The 25,215-nt window shown below is 49.0% G+C and overlaps 1 protein-coding gene across 1 annotated transcript; it reads right to left on the reverse strand.

The window, feature by feature from the left end:
* Positions 1–1,953: 1,953 nt before the first annotated feature.
* Positions 1,954–6,151, reverse strand: LOC123186419 (BTB/POZ domain-containing protein At5g03250-like). Its single transcript, XM_044598184.1, has 4 exons — positions 5,976–6,151; positions 5,478–5,547; positions 2,756–3,994; positions 1,954–2,679 (listed from the first exon to the last, which is right to left on the reverse strand). The coding sequence occupies exons 1-4, from the start codon at positions 6,047–6,049 to the stop codon at positions 2,104–2,106; spliced, it is 1,959 nt and encodes a 652-aa protein (XP_044454119.1). The 5' UTR covers positions 6,050–6,151; the 3' UTR covers positions 1,954–2,103.
* Positions 6,152–25,215: the final 19,064 nt, after the last annotated feature.

Consider the following 25,215-nt stretch of genomic DNA (forward strand, 5'->3'; position numbering starts at 1 on the left):
CCAAACCATCGCAATTAAGTGTTAATGATATGATGCTTGCAGGGCTCTTCTTTATGTTTGACTGGTCCGGCTCGTGCAATTGTAGCTCTGGGCCCTGTTGACTTTGAAATTGAACTGAAAATAGAAGAGGGAGAGGAATCCCAAGACAAAGAATTGATCACTCTTAGCAAGCGGTATGACGGTACAGGTACCTCTCTCAAGTTCGAGAACAGTTTGTGTGTAGCGGAGTTAAAATTTAAGCAGATTTCTGAAGCGGTCCAGGCCACTGTCTTGGGTGTATGCGTTGTTGAAGGGGATTGGCCTTTCGAACATGGATGCCGAGTTGCTTGCTCCTTATCTGCTGCTGCAGATGAAGTTGTGGCTGATGCAGATGAAATTGTGTTGCTTGATTGTCGCGGTGATGATGAAGTGCGTGTAGGATCAGATGGTTACCTTCATCTGTCAAGGAATGTTGTGTCAGTGCAATCACAAGGAACAATGGTAGTTGTCATACGAACCTACTTGGAGTCTGGTCACGCCGCTCAAGATTCGAAGGTTGAATTCCCTGCCAAGCTTTGCCAAACTAGTGAGAGTGAATGTTCGGTTGGCAACAGCAAGGTGAAGATCGTTGTTGCTTGGTCCCTCCTTGTCAAGGAGAAGCAGGACCTCCTGGTGGATTGCCCAGCGGTAGAGCCTTGAAGAATTTGTGTATCATGCATGTAAGGTGTTCGACTCTAGCTTATGCTATCCAACTATTTAACTCTGGGTGGTTTGTTAAAATATTTGTGTACCGACTATTTAACTCTTAGTTGTTTGTTAAATTATCTGTGTACCCGACTATTTAACTCTTAGTGGTTTGTTAGAATGTTGAAGTCTTTGTAATCGATCTGTTTGCATTTCATGGCTCGACTCAGATGTTATTCTATCTGTTCATCCTTTCTTTTCATCACTTTCACATTAGCTTCCAAGAGTAAAGTCTCTCTCTCTTTTTTTACTGGATGGGTGCCTGTGGCACATCTAGCATGCTCCTTGGTTCCAACGGGATCATCAAAAGGATGTTCTTTTACTAATGGATGATTGATCTCTTTTGGGCTGTTCGCAAGAAATTAACGGAATCGTCAAGTATTTTCAGCAAGTTGGAGCAGTAAATTTTCTGCAGTAAGGATTGCTGTCAAAAGTTTCCACAGTAGGAGCATCTGATAGAAAATCAGCTTCAGAATATAGCACAATGAAGGAGCATCAGAAACAGGGAGCAGATCATTTTGCACAAGGGGCACAAAATCAACAGCCACTTTGGATGAAGAGCAAAGCTTCGACAGAAAATGCAGGGTGAAAGTTAATAGCAGAAGTTTCCATCACTCCCTTTTTAGATTCAGATGGAACATTAGCAGATCTTTTCGGTGTTCGTGAATGTTTTTAACTCTTCGTGCAATTACTCAACTTGGAACCTGTAAATTTAACAGTGTTCTTGGGAGAACGATATGACTATTTAGGATAAGGAAAATGTATGACAGCCCCTGGGTACCACTACACCCTCATGAACAGTACATAAAAAAATTGAAAACATAATAAAAAAAATGAAACTTTGGGGGATCAAACATGATAAAAATTTTGACGTTCTTGCAAAGTTTCTGCCACAAATAACATTCGAGGAGCCCCCACCAAAAAAAAAAAATCACTGCTCAAAAGTGCACATAAACTTTGAACACTGATGTTATTTCTTTAGGTGAGGTCTCCTCGAATGTTATTTATGGCTGAAACTTTGCAAGAACATCGGATGTTTGATCATCTTTGGTCCCCCGGAGTTTCAGATTTTTATTTTATTTCACTTTCAGTTGTTTACTAATTTACTGTTCATAGAAGGTGTAGGTGTTGAAAGTCCTGTCTCGAGGAGAATTATCAAAGCTAGCTGCTCCTATTCTTTCTTCCAGACTGTATCTATTTCTTGCCAAAATTATGCTAGGAAAACTTGTATATCTGCTTTCACCTAAATCAATACCTGAAGAAATAATCAGCTGTTCAAAAAATTCTTATTCCAGCGGGAATAAAACGGAACCAGTGTGCTAAGTGCTTACCTATTTTACAATCTGAAAATCACATGCGACCGAGCTACATCTTCCAAAACTAACACCCCAAATCCAAGAACCTGCTGCGCTTCTCGTCGCCGGAGCTTGGCAATCGTGGCTGCTGCTGCCGTGACGACGACGTCCTGCCGCCGCCACTGAGCCCGAGCTTCCGGAACAGCCTACTGAGCGCTCCCTTGGGCTTCCCTAGCCGGTGCATCTCCTGCCGCATGCTGGAGCACTCCCCCTCCAGGCCCACCACCCTCTGCCGGATCTCGTGCACGCTCATCGCCGACGCCGGCTCGCTGCTGCTCCCGGGCGTGTACACCTCGACCTCTTCGTGGTCGTTGTTCTCCGACCCCATGCCGAAGTCCACCTCGCCGGTCCGGCTCTTCCTCGGGCGGGAGCTCCTTGGGGACCCCTGGTCGGCGACGGCGGCGCTGTTGTCGCCGACGAAGAACCAGCTGGCCACCGTGGTGCGCAGCCGCAGCTGCTCGAAGAAGAGCACCTGCACCACCACCCGCAGCGGCAGTCGCTCGTTCTGCGCCGCGTGCGTGCACGCCTCCAGCGACAGCTTCTGGCAGTTCATCAGCCGGCACAGCTGCTCCCGCTCCGACTCCGTCAGCCACGGGTGCGCCTGCCATGACAGAAAGGTATCAAACTCAAGCTCAAGAACATTCAGTAATCCATGGCCGCCGCCGGCCATTACCTACCTTGATGAAGATGTCGATGGCGCGGTAGAGGCCATCGTCGAGGGACCGGGCGTAGTCAGGGACAAGCGCCACGATTTGCTGGAACTGGGAGCACTTGAGGTTGGCGTCCGTGCCGACCTCGGCGAGGTACCCGTCGACGAGCTTGGCTACCGTGCTGGCCGGCATGAGCTCTCCGGGCGGGGCCTCGTCCGCCGTGATCTCCGGCAAGGGATCGGCGTACGCCGTCGTGTTGGACAGCAGGAACTGCTCCAGCATGCGCTGCATGCAGTCCACGTCGTAGAGCGTGTCCGTGGAGTAGCTGGTGTTGGGGATCAGGAGGTCCTCCAGCGCCGCCTTTTCCACCTGCTCGCCGGCCCGCCTCTCCAGAGCGTCCCGGCACGCCGCGCTGGCGTGCAGGACCGTCGCCGTGCGGAGCATGCCGAGCAGGAACCTCGTCGTCGCGACGCCCTTCTCCGCGGGGAGCAGCGCCACGATCTCCTCCAGCAGCACACGCTGCTCGCCGACCACGTCATCGGACGACGTGGTGTCCGACGCGCCGACGTCGCCGGCAACGTCGCGCCGGTTGAGGCCGGAGAGGTGCCGCCTGGCGTAGTGCGCGAGCGAGCCGGCGATGCCCTCGGGGCTCATGCCCCTGGACCGCATCTCGGAGATGAGCCGCTTGTACAGGGGCAGCCGGAGCGACGACGCCTGCCTGTACCACCACCCGGCGCCCGGCGACCGCGGCTTCCCGTAGGTGCTGATCCCGTTCCACATCACGGGCGGCGCCGCGGCATCGACGCACCTCGCCATGTAGTTCTCGACCATGGGCCAGCCGAAGAGCGTCGGGTCGGCGCACGCCTTGGCCGCCAGCGACTCGATGCACTGGGGCGCGAGGAGGAGGTCCTCGGCGAGCTGCCGCACGACGTCATCGCCGTCGTCGCACGCCTGCAGCGCGCGCACGGCCGCGTCCCAGCTGCCTAGCACGTCGCGGACGAAGAAGGCCTCGGCGTGGGCGGCGAGGTTGCCCTCGCCGGCCATGCCCAGGCGCTGGGCCGCGCAGCGCACGGGGACGACGTTGGCCGCGTTGAGCTCGAATTGGATATCGTAGCAGAACTTGGCGGCGAGCCTGAAGGTCGCCGCGCCGCCCGGGAGGTCGTCGAGCTGCACGGTGCAAGGCTTGCCGCCGTCTTGGTCGTCGGAAGAGGTGGTGGACTCGGCGATGAGCTTCTGCAGCGTGGTGCTCCGGCTGATTAAGGGGAACTGGATGGAAACACAGAGGGAAGTTATCTTGCTGCATGTTGTCAGTAGAGTAAATATGAAAGAATCAACAATTTACAAGTGCAGCAAGCAAATTACAAGTCAGTGAAAGAGATGGGACAGTTTCAGTTGTGAGTAGCATATATTTTTTTTAAAACGAAGGCTTCAAAGGAGCCCGGCTTTGAATTAACAAAGCCAACAACCGGCCAGGATTACAAAGCAAGATTACAACCACACACCAAACAAAGAAAAAGAACAGAAAAACGGCGAAAGGTACAGAGACGCCGGGAGCAGCTCACAATGCTTACATACAACAAGCTAGAGAAACAAAGAGCAAATGCTTGAAGATGTCAGCGACCTCTTGCATGCACAGAGCCAAGGAGGAGACGGCAGCCGGCTCAGGAGAGGGGAACGACGACAAAACAAAGCATGTCGTTGCCAAAAAAACTCTAGGTCTTGGAGAAGATGCAGCCTACCGGATCCATCATCAAAGAAGGCCCCTGCCTCCTCGCCCAGCTCGAGGGCGCCGAACCGTTGAGTGATGGACATGTTCACCCTAGAACCTAGATGGCTGGTATCCAAGGAAGCCACAAGAGCGGAACTAGGCGATCCCCGCTTGCCGCCGTCGACTCACCTAGAGCAACCAAACGCCAAAGACCAGAGCTCTGGCACGAAAGAGGGTGAGCAGCTAGGATGAACACGCCCTCCGCCCACACCGCAACAAAGCCCACATCCCATCCTTGTTCCCAAAATCAGCGCCTTCAAGAAGGTTACGACGCCAGAGGCGTCGCCACCGTCCAACAGAGTTGAGGTGTTAACCCGGGAGACAAGGGGGACGGGGGTGGGGAACAGGACCTGACCGACGCCTCCAGGAAGGTGAGCGGCGCCCGTGGGCGTCGCCGCCGTCGCAGCCGGCAAGGCTAGCAGGGTTTCCCCCGATCCTGCATCCCGGCACCCGCTCCCACCTGACGAAAACCGGAGCTCCTCGACGGAGCAGGCTAGATCTGGGGGATGAGCTCGCTGGAGAGGTGTAGGAATGGAGGTGGCCAGATCTGACGCCGCCACGCCCTAGCCCGCGTCCTCCGGTGGATTCGCCGCCCGCACGGCCGAGATCCGCCGGCCCGCGCCCGCGCCACTAGATGCCGAAAGCTGGGGCGCCTCACCAGCCGCGGCCGCCGCCCCGGAACCCGGGGCCCCCCGCGAGCGAGGCGGGGCAGCAAGGGCCCCGCCGCCACCTTCATCAGCAGCGCGCGGGCTAGCCCGGCGGCTGCTTTAGGTAGCATATCAAGTCATAATCTTTTTTCTTTTGCCAAAAATCAAGTCATAATCATTCATGGAGGATTTTGATTAGTGCATGTGGATGGATAGAATTTTCAAACTCTAAGCATCATGTGACAATTTGACACTGGATTCCAGAATCACCGGAACGGAGACGTGTCTCGGTTGAGCAATATACGACAGAGATACAGAAAGGAAATGTACGTACCTTGTGGAGATGAAAGGAGATGTCCCCGACCTCGACGACCACATCGCTCGCAAGCTCGGTCAAGCAAACCCTGCAAGAATGGCAAGGAAGGCAGTGTGATTTGTGAGCCACAAGATCAACAACATACTAGTACTCTGTAATGCTGTTGTTTTGAACTGTGTTCCCAATTGCAGAAGTGCAGGAAAGGTATCCACTGAAGGTTATGTACTGTTTCGCTCCTGAATAATCTGAAAGTTTCTCCTGAGACAAATGGCTACTGAAATCTTCCTCTCATTCGCCACTACCTTGTACTGCTACATCATTTGTCCAAGGTGTTCACTCAGATTCGGTCAGGTGGCGGATATGGCCAGGCCAGCGCTCCCACATGATCTTACCGCCAAGGAACAAATTCCTTTCACCAAATGCAGCAGTGGATTTTCTAAAATGGAAAGCGACGCAGGGAGATGGGACGACGGGAAATCGATCAACACGGTTTTGTGATGAGAAGGAGGGAGGTACCAGGAATTAGGGTCCCGGAGCTGGAAGCAGTCGGGCGATTTGGATCCGAGAACCCTCGTCGTAGCCGCCGCCATCAATCAGCCAGTCAGCGGGTCACTGTATCATCGATCGCGCGTGGGGAGGGAGGGAGGGAGGAGCCGGCCGGCCGGGAGACGCCGCGACGAGATCGGAGAAAGGGAAAGGAAAAGGAAAAACCAGGAGAGAAGACGAGACGAACGAACCGAACGGCATGCATGTGCAGGAGGAACCCGTGGAGGTCGGTCAGCGGGAGCTCCACGCGCGCGCCGACAGGTGGGCCCGCCCGCCCGCGCCAGGCAACGGCCCCGCCTACTTCCGCGCAAACCCAAACCCAAAGCTGCTTCGCCCCGTAGACCTCGATTTTGACACCTTCGCACAAAGCGCCAATCAGACACGACTCACAAAGTGGCCGCCGCTACAAATAAACCGAATGATTTCTTAGGCTGCTTGTAAGGCCAACTCCACCGCGCGACCTTAAACGAACGTCCGAATTGGCCGGATTTTGTTCCTTTGGGGCGCCGATGGGTTCGCCCGTGTCCGGCTTTGTCAGATGGGTCGTGTGTGCGCCCACCGTGCGGCCGCACTTCAAATCATGTCCGGGTAGACGTGAATAAAAATAAAATAAAAACTATAATGAAATAACTAAAAAAGTAAATAAACATAATTAAAAAAACATAAAACATATATAGGGGTCGGTCACAAAACGGCCCAATTTCCACGGCCACTTAAAAGGCCCAGTTTCATAATTAACATATAAAACTAAAATAAAAAAAAGCTTCCCGTGCGCTCCTGCCGCGCCCGTCGATGCCGTGGCCGTCGCGGTCTTCACTGGCCGCCGGTGTCGTCGTCGTCGCTGACGAGGTCGACGAAGGCCGGCGGTGCGTGGTAGACGGGGGCGGGCTGGACAGCCGGAGGTGCCTGCACCACCTCCTCCCGTGGCGACGCCTCCCGCTCCGATGACCGCGGCGAAGTGGGGCACCAGTTCACGCCCACGCCGACGACCATCTCCGGAGCAGTGCAGGACCAACCCCACCCCTGGCCCAGCAGCTGCTGGAACGCGGCCACCGGCTCCTCTTCCTCGGGGATGGCTACCTCGCTGGCAGCGGAGCGGGCCGTCATCTCCTCCAGGCCCTCCCATTGCCGCTCATCGTGCGTGTACATGGAGTCCTCCATGACACGCGCCATGAGACGGGCCTCCTCCTCCTTCGTCATGCGAGGAGGTGGTGGTGGCGATGGAGATGGCGAAGGCGACGGCGTGGGCGTGACGCCGCGCACCCGCCTGCGCCTGCGCTCCTGGGGAGCAGGCGCTGCGCGCTCCTGTCGTGGCCGCCGCGGCCCCGTCGAGGTGCCGGCGAAGAATGACGCGCGCCTGGTGTTGTGCTCGTCACGAAACCAGGTGTCCCAGAGCCCGGAGTCGGGGGCGTACCTGGGGTCGTAGAAGAGATCGTCGGGGAGGAGGCGGCGGCGGCGCTCGATCTCCTTGTCGCGCGCACGGCCGCTCGTCGGGACCGGTGGGATCGGGACCCGGTCGGCGGAGAGATGCCAGTTATTGGGGAGATGGACGTCGCTCCAGGGGAGCGGCGTCCTCGTCTCCCAATAACGGCGGCACACCGACGAGCGGACGTAATGCCGGGCGCGCTCGCCGGCGGACGTGGGCGCGATGGAGAAGGCGAGCGGCGCGGGGGCCCGACGTGGTGGCGATGGCGAGTCGGAGCGGCGTCCCGACGAGGAACCAGCCTCGCGGTCGTGCTTGCCTTTGCGGCCCATGGCTGCGGGCGGCCGGCCGGCGAGGTGTTGGCTAGGGTTTGGGACTAGGGCTGTCGGGTTTCGAGAAGGCCACGGGATGGCGTGGGACAGTGTGGACGACGACCCGTCCATGTTTCCCAGTTAAAGAAGGACGACGACCGTTCGACGTGTGGATAACAGGTGGGGCCGCCCGCTCGTGTGCATTGATGTGGGCGGGTGGGAGGTAGGTGGCCGCCTACCACGCGGCCCCGACACAAACGAGGCGCGCGTCCGTTTGGTGTCCGTTGCGGCCCAAACCCGGCGCAAGTTTGCGCTCGAAAAGGATCGGCTCGGACACAAAACAGACAAGATGGGTCTGGGCCGTCGCGCGCTGAGCCGACTCCTTTGTCCGTTTTACCCCAAACAGACGGGACCGGACAGGACAGGGTCACGCGGTGGAGTTGGCCTAATGAGTAGTATCATAAGTTAGTATCATGTACTCCCTCCGATCCTTTTTACTCTGCACATTGAATTTGCCGAAAGTTTGACTAAATTTATATTAAAAATTATTAGCATCTATAATATTTAATAAATATAATATGAAAATATACTCCAAGATGAATCTAATGATATTGGTGTTGTTATGTGAATGTCTACAATTTTTTATATAAACTTGGTCAAAGTTGGATGAGATTGACTTTGGACAAACCTAATATGCAGAGTAAAAATGACCGGAGGGAGTATATGATACTAGTGTGTGATACTACCTCCTTAATGCATAGTATCATGTACTAGTATCATAAATAACTTTATTTATTGTCATGCATGACACACAGTAGCATTGCATTTATTATGATACGGTATTATGATATAATACCCAATCATCTTTTTCTTTATTTAATGCTATATCACATCATCAAAATTGCCTACTTGACATACATGATACTCCCATTACGATGAGCCTTAAAGAAATCATCCGCCTCATCCGTCACATCTACGCGTTGATGACCGTTCAATCGTAGCAACGTGCCACGGGAGCACCGAGCCTGCAATTGCTTCAACGCATGACGGATGGCATTCAACAAAGCTTCATAGCAACTCTAATGGCATCACCGACGGAGTCCGGCGGAACTCCATTGCAGCCCCGCCGAAGCTCCAATGCAGCACCGACGGGCTCCGGCGGAGCTTCAACGCAGCACCGACGGCTCCAGCGAAGCTCCATTGCAACTTCTCGAAGCTCCATTGCAGCCCTGTCGGAGCTCCAATGCAGCACCGACGGCTCTGGCGAAGCTCCATTGCAACACCAGCGTGAAGATGAAGCGGGGGATGCAGCAATGACATCCGTGCCGAGTTCTCGTCGCCGCCATACGTCAGGCGCCTACAGCACTGCACCTTCCTCAAGCACATATCTCCCTCGTGTTGCTCTGAAGCAGGCGTCGCCAGCGAAGATGCCCACTGCTCGCAGCACGATGTGTGCATCCGGCATCACGCTGGCAGGAGCACGGGGGCAGCACGGCGAGCAGCGAGCAGCGCCTCCTCCTGCAGCATCGCTGCTGCCAGGCGCCGAGATCTTGCACCAAGGCGCTGCCGGGCATCGCCTCCGGCGTCTCCGTGCACAGCTATGGCTAGCTTGCTGCCTCGGTATGGGAAGAGGATGGGGATGTGGAAGAACGAGCGGACAAGGGATAAGCATTCGTGGGCCCATATGGGACACGCGTCACCCGAGCGACGCAGCTTAAAACAACGAGAAATCAGTCGGTTTACGCAAAGAGTTTTTTCAAAAAAGACCATATAAGACAAGAAGGAAAATTGCAATCAAGGCAAAGAGTTCGTTGAGACGACGACTGTCACTCGCCTCCAGCACCATCGCACCAACCATCAAAAGAAAATGTGATGGATCACCTTTTCACCTGAGTTCAACACGGCTCCATCACTGATATATAACTTTTTGGACCTTCAAAATAGCATAGCGAATGCAAAGTTTTTGTCATTGACAAAATTTAGCCGGAGCAGCACCCCAGACACACCATCAAACTCAGATATGGCACCCCCCGCTCGACAGTGATGTCGGACAAGGAAAGCTTACCTGCTAGTTACCAACCACGAACCCAACACATGTTCCACGGTCTTTCAGTTGCCACCGATGCAGACAACGGTGTAGTTTGGAACCAGGGTCACTGTCCGGGTCGTGGCATCGTGGTTCTTTATTGACTACCATGGGGTGACACCGTTCAACACTATAGCAGTCGTTCAGCCTAGGGCTTGCCTGGGGCTTGGCCCGATCCTAGCTACGTCACTGGATGCAGACCCTATTGCACTACCTCCCGAGCTAGATGCTCAATGGAGGTTCATATATTTATGGATTCATACGTTCACTAGGTGCAACCATTCCTCAAGAAATTTCTTTGCAACCATCAACATACTTTTGCAAAAGCAATAGACATATTACAACTAAAACATTACGATATTAATTGTAGATGCTTAATTTATACTATGTCTGGATGCATATAGTAGTCTAAAATCAATATGTGTCATGTTTGACTATATGATATAAACTGAAGTATATCAAACAAGAGTATAGCAAATTGTAGAAGTTTTGACACAACCTTCTCCTAATTATTTGTATTTTGGATCGCATAAGAGCATCTCCAGCAATAGCTCTATAATAGGGTAGCTGCCCAAAAAACCGTTGTTTGCATCACTTGGGCTAAAAAAACGAGCTCCAATAGTTGCCCTAAATGTATAATTTTGTGGTCCCGTTTTGGGGTTGTCCAAAAACCCAGCTCGAAGTGATGTAAATTTAGATCATCTTCAACAGTAACCCTATAACATAAAAAAACAGTAACCCTATAACACAAGGCACCAAAAGTTGGTTTTAAATAATCTGATTTATTTTCTCCAACAGCAACCCTAAAATAGAGCAACAATTGCCCTAAAATAGGGCACCGGGCTCAGAACAAGTGCCTGCACACCTGGCACTCGGACTGCGAGACTGATACGTTATCTATAATTTTGATTGTTTCATGCTATTATATTATTATTCTTGCATACTTTTTTCATCATTTTACATTACCTTATCTTATTTTTTTGAACTAACATACTAATCGAGTACCTAGTCTCAGTTGTTGTTTTCTGCTTATTTTTGGTTTTACAAAATATCAATACCTATGGAGGTCCAAACACGATGCCAATTTTCTGGACCAAAAGAAAGACCAGAAGCTTCAGGAGGAGACCAGAAGACCCGCGAGACCCGAGGAGACCTAGGGGGCGCGCCACCCAGCCTTGTGGGGCCCCTGATTCTCCGTTTGCCCTAATTCATGGCCTATAAATTCACATATATTTAGAAACCCTCGGAGCGAGACCCGAAACAACTTTATCTCTGCCGCAAGCCTTTGTTCCGAAGTGATCCCATCTGGAGCCCTGTTCCAGAGTTCTACCGGAGGGGGAAACCATTGGGGTGGCCATCTTTATCAACCTTGCTGTCTCCATGATGGTGTGTGAATAGTTCCTTTAGGACCTACGGGTTCATAGTAGTAGCTAGATGGTTTTCTATCTATTCTATTATTAAGTTCTTCCTAGTTTGAACTATGTGATCGTGCTATGGGTTTGTTGGCCCTATCTACATATTGGGACTACATATTTGTTGATTGTTTTCTTAGAGAGCTCGGTTTGTTAGTAGGGTTCCCTTGTTAGTAACCACCAAGTGCATGCAAGCGAGCTTTGTTAGTAGGGATGAATGAGTAGAGCTAAGCAAGGGAGTGGCTCTTTTTTTACACAAGCTTTGTTAGTAGGGATGAATATGTAGCCACCTAGCTAGAAGAGAGGAACCAGCGGCAGTGACTGTCGTTGCATCTGTGGCGGCTGGCGTGCAAGAAAGCTGCTCGGTCAGTGCATCGTGGCAGACGCATCGGCGCATGCAGGCTCGGTCGGCGCATACAGGCTCGGTCAATGCATCGTGGCATCAGCGCATGCATGCTTCATCGACGCATGCAGGAAAGATTTGCTGGGTGCATGCATAGCAGGCTTCTGTCCTGGCGGCACGCGTAGGCGTTTAATGCAAGGGATGACCCAACGAAACCATGGCCCAACGGTTGAACAACGACACCACCCAACATGGACCCACTTGTCAGGTCCAAGGATGACACAGTCCAGCGCAGCCCCACTCGTCAGAGTTAATGGTCAAGCCTTTGACCCGACGACAACGTCCGTTGTGACCAGTTATGAGGGTTTCTCGCAAGGGAGTTGGGAAAATTGAGCAAAAGTTAAGAGCGCGGGGATGCATGAGTAGAGCTAAGGAACCAGGGGCATAGATGTAAAAAACTCTTGATATATACCATGAGATGAGTTCTATTCGTGCCTAACTTCTCCGTTGCAGGAAGCACAATTCTATTTTCAAGTCTATTTATGTTACTTACTTTCAAGTGTTTTTACCATTGTTACTACAAGCCTATCATTCTTATCACTCTGGTTTATTTGTCCACCAGTACAGTAACAATATTTGCAGAATCACGGGTAGTTACTTCACATAAGAATTGTGACACTTTGTGTGTGACAGAAACGCTAATATAAAAACTCTCATTTGCTCTTTGCTGGGACGATAACTAACTGGGTGAAGGAAATATGCCCTAGAGCCAATAATAAAGTTTTTATTTATATTTCCTTATATCATGATGAATGCTTATTATTCATGCTAGAATTGTATTAACCAGAAACTTAGTACATGTGTGAATACATAGACAAACAAAGTGTCACTAGTTTGCCTCTACTTGACTAGCTCGTTGAATCAATGATGGATATGTTTTCTAACCATAGACATGAGTTGTCATTTGATTAACGGGATCACATCATTATAGAATGATGTGATTGACTTGACCTATCTGTTAGCTTAGCACGATGAACGTTTAGTTTGTTGCTATTGCTTTCTCCATAACTATACATGTTCCTATGACTATGAGATCATGCAACTCCCAAATACCGGAGGAACACTTTGTGTGCTACCAAACATCACAACGTAACTGGGTGATTATAAAGGGGCTCTACAGGTGTCTCCGATGGTGTTTGTTGAGTTGGCATGGATCAAGATTAGGATTTGTCACTCCGATTGTCGGAGAGGTATCTCTGGGCCCTCTCGGTAATGTACATCACAATAAGCCTTGCAAGCAATGTAGCTAATGAGTTAGTTACGGGATGTATCATTATGGAATGAGTAAAGAGACTTGTCGGTAACGAGATTGAACTAGGTATTGGGATACCGACGATCTAATCTCGGGCAAGTAACATACCGATGACAAAGGGAACAACGTATATTGTTATGCGGTTTGACCGATAAAGATCTTCGTAGAATATGTAGGAACCAATATGAGCATCCAGGTTCCGCTATTGGTTATTGACCGGAGACATGTCTCGGTCATGTCTACATAGTTCTCGAAGCCGTAGGGTCCGCACGCTTAACGTTCGGTGACGATCGGTATTACGAGTTTATGTGTTTTGATGTATCGAAGGTAGTTCGGAGTCCCGGATTTGATCACGGACATAACGAGGATTCTCGAAATGGTCGAGACGTAAAGATCGATATATTGGAAGCCTATGTTTGGACATCGGAATGGTTCCAGGTGAAATCAGGAGTATACCGGAGCATCGGGAGGTTACCGGAACCCCCCGGGAGGTATATGGGCCTTATTGGGCCTTAGTGGAAGAGAGGGAAAATAAGCAAAGGAGGGGGCGCCCCCCAAGCCCAATCCGAATTGGGAGGGGGGGGGGGGTCCCCCCATTTCCTTCCTTCTCTCCTAGAACCAACAAAGGGAAGGAGGGGAATCCTACTCCCGGTGGGAGTAGGACTCCCTTGGGGCACGCCTAGAGAGGCCGGCCCCCTCCCCCTCCTCCACTCCTATATATACGAGGGAAGGGGGCACCCCATAGACACACAAGTTGATCATTTATCTTTAGCCGTGTGCGGTGCCCCCCTCCACCATAATCCACCTCGGTAATATCGTAGCGGTGCTTAGGCGAAGCCCTGTTTCGGTAGCAACATCATCACCGTCATCACGCTATCGTGCTGACGAAGCTCTCCCTCGAAGCTCTACTAGATCGTGAGTTCGCGGGACATCACCGAGCCGAACGTGTGCAGATCGCGGAGGTGCCTTACCTTCGGTGCTAGATCGGTCGATCGTGAAGACGTACGACTACATCAACCGTGTTGTCATAAGCTTCCGCTTACGGTCTACGAGGGTACGTAGACAATACTCTCCCCTCTTGTTGCTATGCATCACCATGATCTTGCGTGTGCGTAGGATTTTTTTTGAAATTATTGTGTTCCCGAACAGTGGCATGTGAGCCAGGTTTATGCGTAGATGTTATATGCATGAGTAGAACACAAAGAAGTTGTGGGCGTGGGTATATACATATTGCTTGCCGTTACTAGTTGATTCTTGATTCGGCGACATTGTTGGACGAAGCGACCCAGACCGACATTACGCGTATGCTTACACGAGACTGGTTCTACCGACGTGCTTCGCACACAAGTGGCTAGTGGGTGTCGGTTTCTCCAGCTTTAGTTGAATCGGATTCAATGAACAAGGTTCTTTCTGAAGATCAAAAAGCAATCACTATACCACATTGTGGTTTTTTTATGCGTAGGTAAGAACGGTTCTTGCTCAGCTCGTAGCGGCCACGTAAAACTTGCAATAATAAAGTAGAGGACATCTAACTTGTTTTTGCATGGCATGTTGTGATGTGATATGGTCAAGACATGATGCTAAATTTTATTGTATGAGATGATCATGTTTTGTAACACAGTTATCGGCAACTGGCAGGAGCCAAATCGTTGTTGCTTTATTGTATGAATTGGAATCGCCATGTAATTGCTTTACTTTATCACTAAGCGGTAGCGGTAGTCGTAGAAGCAATAGTTGGCGAGACGACAACGATACTTCAATGGAGATCAAGGTGTCAAGCCGGTGAGATGGTGATCATGACGGTGCTTCGGAGATGGAGATCAAAGGCACAAGATGATGATGGCCATACCATATCACTTATATTGATTGCATGTGATGTTTATCATTTATGCATCTTATTTTTCTTAGTTCAGCGGTACCATTATAAGATGATCTCTCACTAAATTTCAAGGTATAAGTGTCTCCCTGAGTATGCACCGTTGCTACAGTTCGTCATGCCGAGACACCACGTGATGATCGGGTGTGATAAGCTCTACGTTCACATATAATGGGTGCAAGCCAGTTTTGCACACGTGGAATACTCGGGTTAAACTTGACGAGCCTAGCATATGCAGATATGGCCTCAGAACACTGGAGACCGAAAGGTCGAGCGTGAATCGTATAGTAGATATGATCAACATAGTGATGTTCACCATTGAAAACTACTCCATCTCACGTGATGATCGGACATGGTTTAGTTGATATGGATCACGTGATTACTTAGATGATTAGAGAGATGTCCATCTAAGTGGGATTTCTTAATTAATTTGATTAACTGAACTTTAATTTATCATGAACTTAGTACCTGATAGTATTTTGCATGTCTATGTTGTTGTAGATAGATGGCCCGTGTTGTTATTCCGTTGAATTTTAATGCGTTCCTAGAGGAAGCTTAGTTGAAAGATGATGGTAGCAACTACACGGACTAGGTCCGTAACTTGAGGATTATCCTCATTGCTGCACAGAAGAATTACGTCCTGGAAGCACCGCTAGGTGACAAACCCGCTGCAGGAGCAACGCCAGATGTTATGAACACCTGGCAGAGCAAAGCTGATGACTACTCGATAGTTTAGTGTGCCATGCTTTACGGCTTAGAACCAGGACTTCAACGACGTTTTGAACGTCATGGAGCATATGAGATGTTCCAGGAGTTGAAGTTAATATTTCAAGCAAATGCCCGGATTGAGAGATATGAAGTCTCCAATAAGTTCTACAGCTGCAAGATGGAAGAGAATAGTTTTGTCAGTAAACATATATTCAGAATGTCTGGGTACCACAACCACTTGACTCAACTGGGAGTTAATCTTCCTGATGATAGTGTCATTGACAGAGTTCTTCAATCACTGCCACCAAGCTACAAGAGCTTTGTGATGAACTATAATATGCAAGGGATGGATAAGACGATTCCTGAGCTCTTCACAATGCTAAAGGCTGCGGAGATAGAAATCAAGAAAGAGCATCAAGTGTTGATGGTCAACAAGACCACCAGTTTCAAGAAAAAAGGTAAAGGGAAGAAGGGGAACTTCAAGAAGAACAGAAAGCCAGTTGCTGCTCAAGTGAAGAAACCAAAGTCTGGACCTAAGCCTGAGACTGCGTGCTTCTACTGCAAAGGAACTGGTCACTAGAAGCGGAACTACCCCAAGTATTTGGCGGAGAAGAAGGATGGCAAAGTGAAAAGTATATTTGATATACATGTTATTGATGTGTACCTTACTAATGCTCACAATAGTGTCTGGGTATTTGATACTGGTTCAGTTGCTAACATTTGCAACTCGAAACAGGGGCTACGGATTAAGCGAAGATTGGCTAAGGATGAGGTGACGATGCGCGTGGGGAATGGTTTCAAAGTCGATGTGATCACGTCAGCACGCTACCTCTACATCTACCTTCGGGATTAGTATTATGCCTAAATATTTGTTATTTGGTGCCAGTGTTGATCATGAACATTATATCTGGATCTTGTTTGATGGGAGATGGTTATTCATTTAAATCAGAGAATAATGGTTGTTCTATTTATATGAGTAATATCTTTTATGGTCATGCACCCCTAATGAGTGGTCTATTTTTACTATATCTTGATAGTAGTGATACACATGTTCATAGTATTGAAGCCAAAAGATGCAGAGTTGATAATGATAGTGCAACTTATTTGTGGCACTGCCGTTTAGGTCATATTGGTGTAAAGCGCATGAAGAAACTCCATTTCGATGGACTTCTGGAATCACTTGATTATGAATCACTTGGTACTTGCGAACCATGCCTCATGGGCAAGATGACTAAAACTCCGTTCTACGAAACTATGGAGCGAGCAACAGAGTTATTGGAAATCATACATACTGATGTATGTGGTCCAATGAACATCGAAGCTCACGGTAGATATCATTATTTTCTCACCTTCACGGATGATTTGAGTAGATATGGGTATATCTACTTGATGAAACATAAGTCTGAAACATTTGAAAAGTTCAAAGAAGTTCAAAGTGAAGTGGAAAATCATTGTAACAAGAAAATCAAGTTTCTACGATCTGATCGTGGAGGTGAGTATTTGAGTTATGAGTTTGGACTTCATTTGAAACAAAGTGGAATAGTTTCGCAACTCACGCCACCCGGAACACCACAACGTAATGGTGTGTCCGAACGTCGTAACCGCACTTTATTATATATGGTGCGATCTATGATGTCTCTCATTGATTTACCGCTATCATTTTGGGGTTACGCTTTAGAGACAGCTGCATTCACATTAAATAGGGCACCATCTAAATCCTTCGAGACAACACCTTATGAACTGTGGTTTGGCAAGAAACCCAAGTTGTCGTTTCTTAAAGTTTGGGGCTGCGATGCTTATGTGAAAAAGCTTCAACCTGATAAGCTCGAACCCAAATCGGAGAAATGTGTCTTCATAGGATACCCAAAGGAGACTATTGGGTACACCTTCTATCACAGATCCGAAGGCAAGATATTCGTTGCTAAGAATGGATACTTTATAGAGAAGGAGTTTCCTCGAAAGAAGTGAGTGGGAGGAAAGTAGAACTTGACGAGGTAATTGTACCTTCCCCCTTATTGGAAAGTAATTCATCACTGAAATCAGTTCTAGTGATTCCTACACCAGTAAGTGAGGAAGCTAATGATGATGATCATGAAACTTCTGATCAAGTTACTACTGAACCTCGTAGGTTAACCAGAGTAAGATCCGCACCAGAGTGGTACGGTAATCCTGTTCTGGAAGTCATGTTACTTGACCATGACGAACCTATGAACTATGAAGAAGGATGAGCCCATATTCCGCAAAATGGCTTGAAGCCACGAAATCTGAGATGGGATCCATGTATGAGAACAAAGTGTGGACTTTGGTTGACTTGCCTGATGATCAGCGGGCCATAGAGAATAAATGGATCTTCAAGAAGAAGACTGACGCTGACGGTAATATTACTGTCTACAAAGCTCAACTTGTTGCGAAAGGTTTTCGACAAGTTCAAGGAGTTGACTTCGATGAGACCTTCTCACCCGTAGCATTGCTTAAGTCCGTCCGAATCATGTTAGCAATTGCCGCATTATATGATTGTGAAATTTGGCAAACTGCATTCCTTAATGGATACCTTAAAGAAGAGTTGTATATGATGCAACCAGAAGGTTTTGTCGATCCAAAAGGTGCTAACAAAGTGTGCAAGCTCTAGCGATCCATTTATGGACTGGTGCAAGCCTCTCGGAGTTGGAATATACGCTTTGATAGTGTGATCAAAGCATATGGTTTTATACAGACTTTTGGAGAAGCCTGTATTTACAAGAAAGTGAGTGGGAGCTCCGTAGCATTTCTGATATTATATGTAGATGACATATTGTTTATTGTAAATGATATTGAATTTCTGAATAGCATAAAAGGATACTTGAATAAGATTTTTTTCAATGAAAGACCTCGATGGAGTTGCTTATGTATTGGGCATCAATATCTATAGAGATAGATCAAGATGCTTGATTGGACTTTCACAAAGCACATACCTTGATAAAGTTTTGAAGAAGTTCAAAATGGATCAGGCAAAGAAAGGGTTCTTGCCTGTATTACAAGGTGTGAAGTTGAGTCAGATTCAATGCCCGACCACTGCCGAAGATAGAGAGAAAATGAAAGGTGTTCCCTATGCTTCAGCCATAGGCTCTATCATGTATGCAATGCTGTGTACCCGACCTGCTGTGTGCCTTGCTATAAGTTTAGCAGGGAGGTACCAAAGTAATCCAGGAGTGGATCATTGGACAGCGGTCAAGAACATCCTGAAATACCTGAAAAGGACTAAGGATATGTTTCTCGTATATGGAGGTGACAAAGAGCTTGTAGTAAATGGTTACGTCGATGTTGTTGAGGCATATCTTTCTCGATGTGGTTTTGGTGATTGATGACAACGTGTTTGCGGACTAATCATGTGCTTTGAGCATTTCAGAGATTCATCCTTGGCACGAGATGATTTCTTCCCCTCGGAGTGTCATTCAAGACGGTGTACTAGTTGCGTAGAGGGCACTGTACTATCAAGAGGGGATCCGCTGTGGTATTTCTTGGGTGGAATCAACACGTACACATCCGCTTCTCACCCTCCGAGCCCTTCCGCTTCGACGGAGAGATCTTTTCTCTAATTGTGTGCCTTGTCTGGGTCCCAGCGGTAGTACCGTGCTACCCAGTGGTAGTACCGCTGAGGGGTCACAAGCGGCAGTACCGCTCCGCAGCGGTAGTACCGCCGGTGACTCCGCAGCTATACTACCACTGGCTTGTCAGGTTCCTACCGCCTCGACTCGAGGGCTCTTTTTCTCGTGTCGGGTTTTGCAGCACTAGTTGCGGCAGTAGAGGCGGTAGTACCGCTTCTCAGCGGTAGTACCGCCCTACCACCGCGGTAGTACCGCCCCTACCACCGCAGTAGTATCGCTCTGGGTCCAGGTCCCTGCTTCTCTCCTTTGCGCGGCAGTACCGCTAGGTGGATCGGCAGTACCGCTGGCTCAGCCGTAGTACCGCCCAGCCAAGCGGTAGTATGGCCCTCTGCGGGGCTGTTTAGTGGGGCAACGGTTGGATTGTTGCCCCCACTATAAAAGGGGATCCCTTCTTCCCCGTTGACCTACCACTACTAGGAAAAAGCCTAGTAGTAGCGCGGGTTAAAAGCTAGTAGTAGCACGGGTGGCTGCGCTATTACTATGACGCTACAACTAACTAGTAGTAGTAGCGTGCTGCATCCCGCACTACTAGTACGCATGTTAGTTGTAGCGCGGGTTTGACACGCGCTACTACTAACTATCTGTAGCGTGTGACTGTGACCCGCGCTACTACTATTAATTTCAAAAACCAAAAAAAAAAAAATTCGACCCCGTGCGTGCTGTCAATGGTGTCAATGGTTCGATCCAGCGACGACAAGGGTCGCTGGAGGTGCGGATGGGCAGCGGAGACCAGATCCAGCGATGACTGTTGTAGAGGGACTGGATCCAGTGCAGAGGAGAGCAAGATGACGGTGTGAGGGTCCTCTTTGCAGCCAAGGCAGAGAGCTCCTCGTTGGCCATGTCGACGACCTGCGCAGGGATGGGCATGGGAGGTGAGTAAAATTGGAGGGAGATGGAGAGGGAAAAAGAGAAACAAGGAAGAAAGGAATGAGATGGAGGGCGCACCGGGACTCGTCGCCAGTGGTGAGTTGGTCCGACGTGGTGGCATGGAGATGCGGGGAAGACCGGCGAGCTTCGGGACGCCGGCGGCGCGAGGCAGCCTCCCTCTTTTGGCGCCATGGAGGAGGAGGCACGCGATGTGAGGAGGTGAATTCATTGGGTGCCATGGAGGAGGAGGTGTGCAGCACCATGGGAGAGCCTATGGAGAGAGGGGGAGAGTGAGGGAGAGGGGAGGGATTCGGCCGAGGATATGGGGACTTCACCTACCTCGTACTTAGTAGTAGCGAGGGGTATAAAACCGCGCTACTACTATCAACTTAGTAGTAGCGCGGGTTTATACCCCTCGCTACTACTATGGCATGTCCCGGGGGGGGGGGCACGGTAGAGACAGCTTAGTAGTAGCGAGGGTTAAAAACCCGCGCTACTACTATCAACTTAGTAGTAGCGAGGGGTAAAAATCCGCACTACTAGTAAGTAGCAGTAGCGAGGGCCTCGCTACTAGTAAGCGCCTGCCTATAAGCTTTTCCCTAGTAGTGACCTCTTCCCCCTCAAGATCCATTAATGCTCCAAGCTCCATTTTCGCCTGATCTATCTCTCTAGCCAATCAAACTTGTTGATTTGCTCGGGAGTGGTAGAGAAGGCCCTGATCTACACTTCCACCAAGAGATTTTTGATTCCCCCACCTATCCCTAGCGGATCTTGTTACTCTTGGGTGTTTGAGCACCCTAGACGGTTGAGCTCACCACGGAGCCATAGTCCATTGTGGTGAAGCTTTGTGGTATTGTTGGGAGCCTCCGATTAAGTTGTGGAGATTGCCCCAACCTTGTTTGTAAAGGTCTGGTCGCCGCCTTCAAGGGCACCAATAGTGGAATCACGGCATCTCGCATTGTGTGAGGGCGTGAGGAGAATACGGTGGCCCTAGTGGCTTCTTGGGGAGCATTGTGCCTCCACACCGCTCTAATAGAGACGTACTTCCCCTCAAAAGGAAGGAACTTCGGTAACACATCCTCGTCATCACCGGATCCACTCTTGGTTATCTCTTACGTTTACTTGTGCAAGCTCTTTAGTGTTACTTCTCTTGCTTGCTTGTTTGTTGTTATTGCATCATATAGGTTGCTCACCTAGTTGCACATCTAGAAAACCTACTTTGATGCAAAGTTTAATTTGGTAAAGAAAAGTTAAAAAATGTTAGTTGCCTATTCACACCCCTCTAGTCAACCATATCGATCCTTTCAATTGGTATCAGAGCCTCGTCTCTTTATTAAGGACTTTACCGTCTGAAGAGTATGGTTGATACCGTAGACGGTGTGGAGGAACACTCCGGTGTGAATCCGATCTCGTCTACGGGCGATGGGGAAACCTCGGTCTCTCGTGAGGAGTTCAATGTGGCCTTGGAGACATTGAAAACCTCCATGACGACTGAGGTTGAAAGCATGTTTACTAAATTCCCTGAAGGGCTTAAACTATCCACCGCACCGTTGAAAGTGGGTAATCCCACCGACAAGGTGACGGATGCTACCTCCGATAAGGGGGAAGCTAGTAGTGAAAAGGCTCCTTCTTCTAGTGGTAAGAATGGCACCGACATCTTTGCTCATGTGGAACCACCACTTGTTTATGGTGGACCGGTTCCTTCCACTCATTTGAATGATGCCGGTACTCCCCCTAAGATTGTGAAAAATGAGGACTTTGATTCTTGGGTTTACCGCTTTAAACGTCATTTAAATCATGTGAACACTAATCTTTGGAGAATCATTGAAGAAGGTTTCCATCCGCATGATCCAAGCAACTTCACTCCTCGAGAAGTCGCGGATAATCAATTCAATGAGAATGCTCTCTTCATCATTCAAGATGCAATTCCACCCGAAGATCTACCTCATCTTAGGCCCTTCGCCTTGGCCAAAGACGCATGGCTTTGTGTTGTCTCACTCTACCGGGGAAGCGCAAGCATTCAACGCTCTAACTATGAAGTGGTGCAAGATGAGGCCGATGAGTTTGATATGAAAGAAGATGAAGAACCTCGTGAGCTTTATCGGAGAGTAACCAAACTCGCGGTCTCACTCCGAGATCGTGGGAGCAAGGACACGGATGAAAATTGTATCAAGCGCAAATTCCTCAAGGCAATGATGCCCTACCACAAGGCCATGTCCTCCGTCATTCGTCAAAGGCTGGACTTCCACACTTTGACCTCACGCGAAGTGTTGGATGAGTTTGTGGCCATGAACATTTTGGACAAGACCGCCGACAATGCGGTGCTTCGTTCTCAAAGGGCAAAGAAGCCCAACCTTGCATTGAAGGCCAAGGTCTGCGTTGAAGAAGAAGAAGAGGAAGAAGAGGAGAGCAACCCCGAAGATACAAAGTATGCATATCATGAACACATGGCACTTGCTTCAAGGCAATTTTGGAGCAAGAAAAACTTGAGGCCAAACTTTAACAAAAACAAATCAAGTGGCACGAAGAGCAAGCAACGCGTAAGGACTTGCTACAATTGTGGCAATGTGAGTCATTTTGTTGCGGAGTGCCCGTATGAGAAGAGGGAAGACAATGGTGGCAAGCTCATCTGAAAGGACAAGGCTAAGTCGTTCCCCAACAAGAGCAACTTCACCAAGAAGACTCCTCCCAAGGCATTGGTGGTACAAGAAGAGTACAATGAGGATGATGACAATGATGAAGATGGTGAGTCGGTTGCCATGGCCTCAGTTGCCATTGCGACGACTCCACGGGTGTCTCTCTTCGACTCACCCAATGAGAGCATCACCGCCAAGTGCCTCATGGCTAAAGCCACCAACAAGGTAACCTCCAACATCAAAACTACCATCATTAATCATCCTTCTTCGACGGATAGCATTGATGAACATGAGGGAGCTAATGTGGAGGTGAATGAGTTTGAGGCCTTTATGGGCAAACTTAAGGGTAAATCCAAGAAGCACTTTGTTGCTCTCTTGGAACAACTTGGTGAAGCCAATGACATGATCGAGGCTAACGAAGATACCATCTCTAAGATGGAAGGGCATAGTCATGACTATGCCGATGAGATCTCGGATCTTTCCAATGCTCTTGAGGAAGAGTGTGGTCTTCGTTTGGCTCTTGAGGAGTCACACAACGTTGATCATGCTAAGTTAAAGAAAGATTTTGATCATGTTCTCATTGTTTCTCGTGTGCAAAACTCCGAGAAGGCCAAACTTGAGGTTGATCTTGCTAGACTCAAAGAGGAGTTTGATCTACTTGACAAGGCTCACAAAGTCTTGAAGGGTTCTCATGCTAGCCTCAAAGAGTCTCATGATCAACTTCAAGTAAAGCTAACCAAGGAAAAAGCCACTTTTCCTCGTATGATGTTAGTTAATAATGCAAATGCTACTATAACCCGTGTTGTGAGCATGTGCATCTTGTTGAGGAGAACGCTAAGCTAAAGGTGCAACTCGAGAAAGGTCTTGCGTCTTGCATACAAGGCGAGAAGAACCTCAACGACCTCTTGACCAACCAAAAGGGAGTTGTGGCCAAGGAAGGGATTGGGTACGTGACCAAGTCCAAGAACAAAAAGGAGAATGACAAGGCCAAACGACCTCCTCCTCTCATGCAAACCTTTGTGAAGGAGGGAGAGAGTGCTTCCAAGGAGAAGAAGAACAATGCGAAGGGTGGCGGTGTCAAAAAGGGCAATGCCACTCCTCCCATCAAAGCCGACGACTTTAATCCTTCTTATGTGTTATGTCGTGCTAGTGATGGGCATGTCTATGCCAAATTTGTTGGTTCTCCTCATGAGTACATTGAATGATATATTTGGATTCCAAATACCCTTGTTACTAACATCAAAGGACCCATTACAAAATGGGTACCTAAAACCAAGCATTGATCTCTTGTAGGTGTTTGCTTCTGGTGGGGGATCATGGTTGCTCGATAGCGGAGCTACAAATCATATGACCGGAAGCAAGGACTTGGTGGTGGACGTGCACAAGATTCCATCTATGCCCACCAATGTAGAGTGGGGTGACGCCTCATCTTCTAAGGTATTGGGACTTGGCAAGGTAGTCATCTCTCATGATCTCACGATCGAGAAGGTCATGCTTGTTGAGTCCCTTGCATACAATTTACTTTCCGTTCGTCAACTTGCAATCATGGGCTTTTCCACTTTCTTTGATATTGATACCGTGGCCCTCTTGTGGAGCAAGACTCTTAAAGTAGCCTTTGTTGGGCATGTCGAGAACGGTCTATATGTGATTAACTTCTCGGAGCGACCCACTAAGACCGCGACATGCCTAATGGCTAAAGTTGATGTGGGATGGCTTTGGCATCGCCGTTTAGCCCATGTCAATATGAGATCTTTGCAAAGTCTTCTCAAGGGGGACCATGTCCGTGGACTAACGAATGTTAGTTTTGCTAAAGATCGTGCTTGCAGTGCTTGTATCGAAGGAAAGCTACATGAGAAGGCTCACCCTCCCACGACTATCATTTACTCAAAGAGGCCTTTGGAGCTCCTTCACTTGGATCTCTTTGGGCCTCCATCCTTTGATAGTCTTGGGGGTAGGAAGTATTGCTTGGTGATTGTGGATGACTACTCAAGATACACTTGGGTGTATTTCTTCAAGAGGAAGAGCGAGACCCAACAAACCGTCATTGACTTTGCAAATGAAGCACAACGTCAACACAATGCAAAGATCTTGACAATAAGAAGTGACAACGGCACCGAGTTCAAGAACTACACCTTGGATGAGTTTCTTAGTGATGAGGGGATCAAGCATCAATATTCCGCACCTTACACCCCTCAACAAAAGGTGTTGCGGAGAGGAAGAACCGGACGTTGATGGATGCGGCAAGGACCATGATGGCGGAGTTCAAGTCTCCATACAACTTTTGGGCCGAAGCCATCAACACCGCGTGTCATGCATCCAATCGGCTCTACCTCCGCAAGGGCTTGAACAAGACTCCATATGAGATACTCACCGGTAACAAGCCCAACCTCAAGTACTTTCGGGTGTTCGGGTGTAAGTGTTTCATTCTCAAGAAAGGTGTTCGGTTGTCTAAATTTGAGGCTAGAGCTTATGAGGGCATATTTGTTGGTTATGCTACAAACTCTCATGCTTACCGTGTCCTCAATAAATCCACGGGACTTATTGAGGAGACGTGTAACATGGAGTTTGATGAGAATAACGGCTCCCAAGTGG

The sequence above is a fragment of the Triticum aestivum genome, chromosome 2A (genome assembly GCF_018294505.1).
Source record: "Triticum aestivum cultivar Chinese Spring chromosome 2A, IWGSC CS RefSeq v2.1, whole genome shotgun sequence".
Lineage (NCBI taxonomy): Eukaryota > Viridiplantae > Streptophyta > Magnoliopsida > Poales > Poaceae > Triticum > Triticum aestivum.

Bases quoted from the DNA above. Each gene is read 5' to 3' on its own strand.
- LOC123186419 (XM_044598184.1), bottom strand. From the start codon at position 6,049: ATGGCGGCGGCTACGACGAGGGTTCTCGGATCCAAATCGCCCGACTGC. The intron at 5,548-5,975 runs GTACCTCCCTCC...CCATTCTTGCAG, and splicing joins CTCCGGGACCCTAATTCCTG to GGTTTGCTTGACCGAGCTTG. The intron at 2,680-2,755 runs GTAGGTAATGGC...CTGTCATGGCAG, and splicing joins CCATCGACATCTTCATCAAG to GCGCACCCGTGGCTGACGGA.